This window comes from Chenopodium album, chromosome 25 (assembly GCF_948465745.1).
Source record: "Chenopodium album chromosome 25, dcCheAlbu1.1, whole genome shotgun sequence".
Classification (NCBI taxonomy): Eukaryota; Viridiplantae; Streptophyta; class Magnoliopsida; order Caryophyllales; family Amaranthaceae; genus Chenopodium; species Chenopodium album.
In genome coordinates this window covers 5,526,688-5,537,764 of record NC_137858.1, presented here as the reverse complement: position 1 = coordinate 5,537,764, position 11,077 = coordinate 5,526,688, and the positions used below count along the sequence as shown (strand labels likewise).

General features: G+C 30.5%; 1 protein-coding gene across 1 annotated transcript; it reads left to right on the top strand.

Moving 5' to 3' along the window:
- Positions 1–7,613: 7,613 nt before the first annotated feature.
- Positions 7,614–8,749, top strand: LOC145614965 (uncharacterized). The gene has a single exon (XM_081670043.1). It carries the CDS (start codon positions 7,679–7,681, stop codon positions 8,651–8,653), a length of 975 nt encoding a protein of 324 aa, XP_081526169.1. The 5' UTR covers positions 7,614–7,678; the 3' UTR covers positions 8,654–8,749.
- Positions 8,750–11,077: the final 2,328 nt, after the last annotated feature.

The window sequence follows — 11,077 nt, the reverse complement described above, 5'->3', positions numbered from 1 at the left end:
GTAATCTTGTACTACTAATCAATCTGAAATAATTTTTGGAGGCTTTTCCAAGGGGGAAAAAAACCCTACAATAAGGGACAAAAGATGCTAGGGTAGCTTAATTTGTTCTTATTCTTGACGGCTAAAGCTGTGCAAAAAAACGAGTCAAACGTTGTACAACGTATAAGCTCAATTAGCTGTCCTTCCATAGCTTCGAAAATAACATTGGAAAATCTTAATTAATTTCCTGTTTACTTCAATTATTCCATGTTATGTTTTATTTTATTTTTGGCATTGGACCACATTTATATTCTTCTAGTTGACCTATTGATGTAGAGGTTATATTCAATCTTTTCTTGCATTGGTTGTTTATTGAATCGCTAATGGTCCATGATTTAATGGTTCATATTTCTTTTAATAATATTAATTATAAAGCTAAATCCACAAATTGGACTAATATTGGTTCATAATTTGAAAGACGTCTTGAAAAAATAATACAGAGTATCATCAATACAATTATAAAAATAAATAATTTATTCAATAACAGATACATGCTACATATATATCATATGACGAACTTTTAATAGAAATTAATAGAAAATATTTCAGTTATAGTGACTTAGAAATTAAACTATTGTCACACACTAATTAATGACCACACTTGTATTGGGAAACCTAGTCTCATGCAATTACTCATTCCCACCAAATTTGAGTGACCCAACAAAGAGACCTCAAGCACTTCCCACACCACCATTCACATACATTTGGTAAGCTCTAACAAACATTTGAGCATAACTGTCACACTAAAAACACATAACAACTTTGTATATATATTTATACATTTCTGATACTTTGATGACTAAAAGATAAGGAAATTCCTAAATATAATAATATCTTCATAACAAACTTATATAGTAGAGTACTCAAATCAACTTGAAAGAAACAAATGGAGAAAAGATTCGATGGATTCTTATGGTGGCTCGTGTTCTTAGGCTTTTGCCATCACATTAGTTTGGTCATTGGGGTCATTAATGCAAGAATGGTAGAGGACCATAAGAGTTTTGATTTTGGAAGGAAGGATGCACAAAAAGGTATTGCAAAAACAAGCTATACCATGCATAGTGCTTATGGTGGGGATCCTAAACCTAGCTATGGTGGTGGAGGTGATGGTTACGGGGGAGGAGGTGGTGGCGGTGGCTTCAGAGGAGGTTCTGGTGGTGGATTTGGAGGCGGTGGTGGGTTTGGTGGAGGTTGCGGCGGCAATTGTGGTGGAGGTTGGCGGTGGTTTTGGCGCAGGTGGTGGCTTTGGTGGGAGTGGTGGTCCTGGCATGGGCGATGGTGGTCATGGTTATGGGGGTGGAGGTGGTAGTGGTGGCAACTATGGACCCGGATATGGCCATTCCGGACCTGGTCACGTATATGGTCCTGGTTCTAGGCGAGACGCTACACGCACCAAGACTAAAATTCAAGACTAGGAACAATACTTAAACCAAAATAAGTATAGATGGTTATAAGCTAGTTTGCTACCTAAGTCGTAAGCTAAAACATGCCCTATGTTCTAAATAGTATTGCTATATGTTGTTTGTTAAATGTAAGGAAAATTTTAAATGAGTGTTTTTATGCGAAAAATCACAGGGTACTTTGATATATGTAACCTTAATGAAGCATATTGCATTTCTATAATATTGGTCAATTCTAATTAATTTATTGATATCTTGAATGCTACTATAAAGTTTGAATTTTCATGAAAATCAAGGAATTCATAATACAACCAAACAAGTTAATTATATTTTAAACGTCTCCGGTGAAGAAAAAGAGTCATAATTAACAACTACAATCATATAAAAATGTTTAGTGATTCTTATGTAACTTGTAACTGGGTCGATTAGATTTCAAAATTGTTGGCTAAAAATTTTCTGTAACATGGCTGATGACAATACATTAATGGAGTTAGATTAGGGGGTAAGGACCACATGGTGTATTCCGAATTTGATACTAGTATTGCATGCCAATTGTATAAAAATTTGACACCATTATCGCATTATGACTTATGAGATATAAAAGGGGCTGATTCTCTAAAGTCAATGACTTTGGGTTGGACCATATTTTTGTCTTATGTATCAAGATTCGGGCCAAGACTCAACTTGCAAGCCCAACTTACAATTAATTTGACCTGGTTCCTCAATTTATGAAATCAGTGAGCAGCCACCAAGAAATGGGAAAATAAAATATTTTTTCTACTACTTCTTCCGCTTAGTAAGGACCCGTTCTTTTGAACTTAAATTTACTTCAGTTTATTTCAATTCATTTCACTTCTGTTCATATATACTCAACTTAATTCATTTTTACTTCAATTTAATTCTGCTCAATATAGCTAGTGTTACATAAATACATGACATTGTGATGAACTGATGACTATAATTTTTTGGGTTGAGAGATTGGAATAGATCAATATAGCTAGTATTACATAATTGCGTGACATTGTGAGTTTGTGACACTCTAATTATTTTTTACCACCAAACTATCGAATTCAACTTAAATAATGGCTTATATAGGCTTTAAACTATTAAAAAAAAACTTCCTAAGGTGGACTACCTCTTTGTAATTAGAAATCTTTAAAGTACCACTTTGAAATATTCTATGCAATATTATTCCTAGTTCTAATTAATACTTAGTACGGAGTACTTAATAATAATTATAAAACTATTAAAAGGACAATGGCTTAACATCATGTTCAATAATGGTAATTAAGGTCTAACTTATGTTGCAAATGAAGAGTAAGGTATCATGTGCCATAATTAATAAAAGTTAAGACAATCTTAATTAATAAATTAGGGAGAATCGCTATAATTGTGGATTTGTTGTTTGGTTTAAGACTGTATCTTGACGTATGGTCGGTGTATTACCACATACTTGCGGCTACTATACTCTATACGCAACTCCAACCATTTTCAAGGCTACTTGTAACTTGTAATACCATTTTGAAGGGTAGTCGAAAATTAGTAATAACCCTAATAAGTAATGACTTAGAAATCTTTTAAATTATTGTATTGTACAGAGTAGACGAGTAAATGTCTAAGAGATCAACATATAGCCTTTTTATAAAGGGATGATTTATATACATCAACATTTAAACATGCATTTTTATTTTTTTTATTAGTCATACAACAAAATAAAGTAAATTGAGAAAATAAAAAAGAAAATACGAGTAATTTATTTTTAAATCGATTAATAAATAAATAAATGTGAATCATGGATTCCTTCATTGCATTATCGATTTTTGTATTATATGCTGACAAAATGCAAGTAAATGTGGGTTAAAAAACCCTTGATTATATATATGTACCACGCACAACTGCACAAGGTACAACCGTACTACTAGTTATAAAAGAAAGGTGCCTATTGCAAACATAAAAATAGCTAGAATCATATAATCTGAAGTATCTAAGTCTAGATAATCTTATAATTACAAGGCATTCATGGAAAAAACTTTCCAAAAGAATAGAAGTATCTTCTTACTTTTTACAGAGGGATACCAAGATAGTTCTAAATAAAATAATTAAAATAAGTACAAGTAATTAAAACAGCATCCTACTTAAGGATTGTATGTCTTCTTAACTAGCTAACAAACAAAATCTCCAAAAACAAGGCCAAATTCTAGAGTTTTCTATAGATTGTAGACAAAGGAGCATGTGCCATTATAAACCTACATAACTCTTCCAAGTGCCCTTATATTCCAAAGGCACCTATCTCTTATGTACCTACTAAACTGACATTATTAATTTGTATGGCATATACTCACTGCAACTCGCCGGTCACAAATAAATTGTCATGTTAGATTTAGATACGCATATTAAGAAAGTTAGTAACATAGAATCAGAATAATGTGTGATCGAGAGTTAGTTAAACATTAAATTTATATAATTTGAGTGGAAAAAAATTTCATTCTAAATAATTGAAAGATTTTAGTGAGCACATGAATACAAAAAAATCGATTATTTGCCTGTAAAAAAAATTAAAAAGAATAATATTGATTATTTGTGGACAAACAGAGTATATATTTCATTATTTTGTTTATATTTGCATCTAAATTTGATATTAATTTATAATATATGATGCCTTTCTCTTAATAATTGTTGAGGAGGATCAATGTGTCTAAATCTGGGATCATGTGTTGAAAGAGCTGCAAAATTTGTCCATATCTCACCAAGCAAAGCAAGAGCACATGAGATTTTTGCATAACATAAGCAAAACGGTAATATTTTATTAGTAAGTCCATGAGTTATGACTTCATTTTCATTATAAATTTATAACCTAGGTTTTTATGTTAGTCAAACTCCACTTGGTCAAGTTACTTCATTTTTGTTATTTTATTTGATTTTTAATATTTTTGATCCCAAAAATTAAAAAAATGTTTGTGAATGGTTTCAATGTATCTGCCCATGAGAATGAGCATGACTAGCATTTTTTGTAAGGGTTGAATATGGACCCACCTTTCACTCATGTCAATTAATAGACAAATTCTGATTAGAAATTTTTAATTATTATAATCTCTATTTATATATACTACCTACGTGCTTTGATTGAAATTTTTTGCCAACTTCCACGTTAATACAAAAATCCAAACCTTTAATATTAATACATACCCATCTTTTGGAGTTAATACTTGAGTTCCTCTTTGCTTTCATAATCATACTTAAAACAGCATACACCAATCAATAAAAATAAATGAGGTTCTCTATTGCTAATAGTGATTTAATTATGTATGATTAAGACATTAAAAAGTGTGTATATGCATAGCATATACCAATCACAATACAAAATAAGAACTGAGCGAAAAAAATAGCTCTTTTTAATGCCTTCTTAACAAAATTGACTCATGCCCTTATTTACGTATTTTATTATGAAGTACTTGTATATAACAATATTTCGAATTTACGTATATTTGTGAATAGTGATGCAAAACATGAAGCGTTACAGCTAAATTAAAACGAGAATATATGTTAGCGGCTATGGCAATAAAGCTTGTAACGTATGTACCTAACAGTTCAAGAAGAAAAGAAAGTATCAAGTTTCTTTCATATCATAATGAGATTGAAGCATTTAGGTCAAAGTGAAGATGACATATAATAGCAAGTTTAGCTTCCTTTAGTTAAGCTGTCAAAACAAAAACAGTAACATTAGATTATTTATTGACCTGACTTGTACTATTAACTGATATAAAATCAAGGTATATAGTATATAAACACATAATTGGAGTAATGATAAGCAGTTTCTAAGAAAAAAAGAATATATCATATAAATACAATATACTTGAATTTTCTTATGCAATATACAGTATAATACAGCTTGGCAAAATTAAGAAAAGGGAAGTTGAACTAAAATTTGACCTCTAAACCAATCAAATGCTGATTTTTAGAGGTGTGTATAATACTCCTCTATATTATGTCTAATAGTCAATTAAATTAGCTGCTTTGTCTGGAAGTCTTAGTATAATACAGCTTGGAGTTTTAAATTTACTATTATTAATTACTAAGTGAGAGTGTAGTGGAAGGTTAATTAAGATGTTCTTCTCTAAACATAACCTTCTTATTATTCCACTAACCTGTATTATAAGGAGTAAATGCCTAAATAATTTTATACGTACATGTAAATGAGGTCGGGATTGTATTTCAATAAAAAAAAAAAATGTTGACTGCGCAAAAAATTGTCAATTAAGTGACTTATAGCTTATACGATCCGAATACACTCGATCGTACTGGTCGTTTAAAGTGTGATTTTATAGCAATCTCAATAATAATGTGTATTTTCAAGTCGATCATTAATTGCTATATAAATTTAATGTTTTCAAACAAGTGAAACTAAAGTGGACAAAATAGGGTTTACCTTTCTTTGTTATATTTTGCAATCCATATAATCTGACCATTTAACTAACCTTTTCAATGCATATTGTTGTTTATTCCTCAACGCAAAATCAAACTATTTGTTCACGAATAATATCTATACACTCTATATTACCTGCAAAACTTGTACATAACATTAAATAACCGTAATTATAGAATAGGACACGATGATATTAATTGAGTAGATGTGGAATCATATATTATACACGTCTAATATAATTGCATTGGAGAAAAAAGTACCAAAAAAATAGTAGTAGTGATTACATCATTTTTCATGCTAAAAAACGAAAAAAATAATATTTGTAGTAGTACGTAGTACAAATCAATAAAAGGATCATACTAGATTATACAATGTCTACCCTTTAAAAGGCATAGAAATTAAAGTGGAAGCAAAAAATTAGGTAAGTTTATTTAAGTATTAAGTTCATATTTGGTATTTTAGTTAGGTATAAGAATCAATCGTATGACATCAACAAAATGGCTAGCTTGTTAGCTAGGAAGATATTTAATTTAATTTCATCCTTACTATACTTGTACACCGTAGAAAAATTTGGTGTATTATAATTATAATAATTAATATTATTGTTATTGTTATTTATATTTCAATTTATGTGGGACAATTTTTAATCAACAACGCATCAAATACCGTGGGTCTGCCCTAACTTATGGCAATTAACGTGGTGCAAACTAGAAGATCTTATTAGGGGCCCTCGTTCACCATTTAGTCCATGTCTTTGTTTTAAAAATATACAAATAATGAAATTCTAAAGAATTATATTTTCAATCCAAATATTATTAAGTACTTAACTATTTGTAAATATATATGAAAATGACTTAAATCAAGCCCTCATCAGTGGAGTTGATCAAGAGAATCTGATTATGAACGCGTACTCATCACATGAACTTATTAAACTAATTATTAGACCTTATTATAACTACTTAATTTTATTTCACCTTATATTTACGTTTGTTTGGACTTGATCAACCTTAATTACACCAAAAATTCTTTTTAAAAATAGGTAAAGAAAACACATCTTACATACAAAATTCATTAGAATTTCATCTTAAGTTAAAGCCAATTGATAATAGAAAAAGTATCTTACTATCATTTACACGTATCTACCTTAAACAGTTACACATCTTCGCTCTTATTTTTCAAAGTAAGACAATAGTCTCAATTTATACGCGGATTACATCAACAAACCAGCACACAATTTATAATGATGTTCTAACAAAGGAAGCATAGAACAAGAAACAGCTTACACTTTACAAAGAGATCCAAAATTGAGGTCCCCCAAAACCAAGATTTTTTCACACCTGGATTCGAAAATTATACTCCATTACATGAACCAAATTATTACTTTGCAGATATTATTATGATCTAAATTAATATTTTATACGTATGAAAAGATATAATTTATACGTATGATCTATATTAAATACAGGAAAAAAAAAATAATCAAAAACCATAGTTTTCAGTATGAAAAGATATCTAAGAATATTTTATACGTATTTGTACAGTCAAGCATCAATCAAGCTTTTATACATCAATCAAATATGCCACATGGGGTATCTCAACTAGCTCCTCTTAACTGTATACACCTCTAATTTTGCCAAAAGTATGGGCCCCACTTCCCTTTTCTTCCCACTTCCTTAAATTCTTTTCTTTGAGTACATTTTATTTTTATTTGACATCATCATTTTATTTTTTTAATTATATATACCCCCTTCTTCTTTTATTTCCTCACAATCATGTAACAAAATAAATACACACACTCTCTCTAAACTTTCTTCTTATGTTATTTTCTTTCAATTCTTTCCCTCCCATCATGGAAACACATCTACAAAATGAATCTCTAGACAATTTCTTCCATTCTCTATCAAAATCTTCATCTATCACTTCTACTACTTCTACCTCGACCACGACTACTACTGCCTCTACCTCTACCTCTACCTCTTCGTCCTCTGTATCCTCTAATTCTTTTTCAGGTATTGATAAAAAGTCGAAAACCATCAAGAATGGGTCCAAGAGAATAAGATTGGACCCGAATGAGAATAATGAGGCATTTATTAAGAAGAAACTCGTTAATGATAATGATATTCGTCATGATGACGAACATCAAAAGGATGAAAATCTAATGTATAGGGGTGTCCGAAAGAGAAGTTGGGGTAAATGGGTGTCCGAAATAAGAGAACCAAGGAAAAAGTCAAGAATATGGCTTGGAACTTACCCTACGGCTGAGATGGCGGCTCGAGCTCATGACGTGGCGGCTTTAGCCATCAAGGGTGAAAATGCATTCCTTAACTTCCCACAACTTGCACATTTACTACCTCGCCCTGCCTCCACGTGTCCAAAAGACATACAAGCCGCGGCTGCTAAGGCGGCTGAAGCCGAGCTGAGCCGACCTCAAGCTAGTAGCTCATCAAGCTCTTCAACAACAACCAATGTTAGCTCTTCTTCATCAGAAGAAGCTAATAACACTGAATGGTCTAGTTCTGTGGGACCCACTAGAGACCATGATGACCATGACCATGATCATGATGATCATCATGATGATCATCATGATCATGGTCATGGATATAATGTTGTTGATGATGATGAGTCATTGTTTGACTTGCCTGACCTTGTAATTGAAGGTAAAACTACTCAAAGAATTGGAGGGTATTATAGTCATTCTACATGGCAATTGGCTCAAGGAGAATCCATGATATTTGGGCTTGATGATGAACAACACCCTAATTATTTATGGATGGGTTTACTAGAAAAATAGATAATTTAAGTTCAAAATTTTCCTCTTTTTTTTTGTAGTTAATTATAATATATAGTTTAGTTTCATACAAATTCATTCATTACATTATTACAAAAACATATATATAGTCAATATATTAGCCTCAAATTGTTCATGAAGGTCCATAGTCAACATATAAGATTAAGGAGAAAAAAAGGGTTGTTTTATTACATTTACAAATTTCTTCATTTTTTTAAAGGTTAGATTTTTTTTTTGGTTGGTAGCTTGTTGGTTACATTTCATTTTGTGCATAATTACATGAGGTGAGATGTGGGATATCAAAATTTGGGTCCCTCTCGGCTTCCCCACCTTTTTGCAAGGTAATGTAAATTATACAACACATACATTATATATATCTTAATTAATTTTGTTTTCATATTTTTGTTTTCTAGCTAGTGTTTATTTATTTTAGTTTGATGTATTATTATCGTCTCACTTAAATTACCTTCTCTACATATAGCAATTTATGATTGTTATTTAAGGTAAAACTCCAATCTACATTATGTATAACAATATAATTAAGTATGTATACAGAAAAAAGTTAAAGGGGCAAGGTGAATTCCTCATCTGTAGCTGAAAAATTCTACCTGTGATATATTATTCTGTAAGAACGTAACATTATATTATATAAACTCAAGAGAGTCGAGACCCTTAATCAAAACTTGTAAATAATAGGTTGTGCATTTTTGTGATCAAAGCTTGCTAATTTTAATAGGTGTTGTTGATAGCTACCTATAGCGACAATATATAAGTAACTAACACACAAAAATAATGATTGTTTTATCAAAGTATTTTATACAAGTAGTTCTTTTTAGATGGATCTCATCATATATAAACAAAATTATACAAGTATAAATCATAAGAGAATTTAATAATCCAAGTTAATAAATAAGCTTAGAAACTTAAACTTATATGGATCCATTAGAGGTGTGGTAGTGCTTAACAAATTATTTCATTTTCCAAACAAAATAACGTACACCAAGGAATATGTGCCCATAGACTATTTGCTTTAGCTAGAAGTCTTCAAATACAATTTGCGAATCCATAGCTTAGCCCCCTACAATTGACCCTTTTTTTTTTTTTTGGTAACGGTACAATTTTGCTTAGGCCTTGTTTTAGTTTGAATTGGCTTTTGTCTCTTTAACGACTCCAAACTCCATTGCTTTGTAATTTACCAAATGTATAAGTATTCAAATCAAATAGTTTTACGAGTACTAAACATATTCCACTTGAAATTAGTTTTGATCAAACATACATATATTGATATATGCATATTGCATTATTGCTAAGTACAAGTCTACTAAATTAAACACAAGGGCATGTATATGGAGTTGTAAAACTCAACTTAAAAAAAGATGAATTACTATTTAATTAACTTAGAAAATTAACTCCTCCATATACTACGTATCACTAATTACTTTTCTAAAGGTGAGTTTGATGCCCATTTTACACAAGGAAAAGTGCTTTAACTTGTTGAAACTTGAAGCTAATAAACTATGGAGCTAGAAAATTAAAAAATCAATAAAGTACCAATAAAACTGATTATTATAAATAAAATTTTCAACTAAGGCAAAAATTTACGAAGGAGTAAATATTACTTCTTTCATTTCAATTCATAATAACCGCAACAATTTTATTTTATTTAATTTTTCAATAATTTATGTCAAGACTTTTAATTTGTTGCGATTAATCTGAAACGAAAGAAGTACTAATCATATGTGTATTTAATCATTATACAATAATAAAGCAAACAAATCTATCTACTCAAATTATGCACCCTAGCCTTATTACTCAACGTGTGAAAATAATAAGAAAATTATGTGCAATGATACACTACATCACTTATAAATAAAATTAAAAAGTGCAAATGATTTTCAAGGGTGTCATTATCCACCCAACGTAAGTTTACATGTTCTTTTCACCTTTATATATAAAATTTGAATAATATATACCTCATAAAAAATGGCATCTACATGTGAGATTGTTGATGATAAAACCTCCAATATATCATTATCATCATATTTAGAAAAAAGGTAAAAGAAAAATTAAAGTACAAATAAAAATAAGCCAAGTAGGAAGAGTACATACAGAGTTTGTCGCCTTTATGAGCATGATTAATATAACGAGTGAGATTATCTGGAAAAAACTAGAGTTAATTCTTGCTTAGGTGGATTTAACATGCAGATTCCCAGCAAATTAAAGTGTTAAGTATTAAAGTGTTTAGTTGAAAGTTTCTTCCCTTCTAAGTTGAATTACATACACCCTCTTGTCCTCTTGGGGGATGTCTTCTCTTTTGATTTTAGGCCTTGTATGTAGCCATTCAATGTTGGGATCGTGTCCTAAGGGCCGGGGTTGAGTTTGGTCGGGTCATTTACGTTAATTTAAGTGACTCACTCCTTATAATAA

Bases quoted from the DNA above. Each gene is read 5' to 3' on its own strand.
- LOC145614965 (XM_081670043.1), top strand. From the start codon at position 7,679: ATGTTATTTTCTTTCAATTCTTTCCCTCCCATCATGGAAACACATCTA.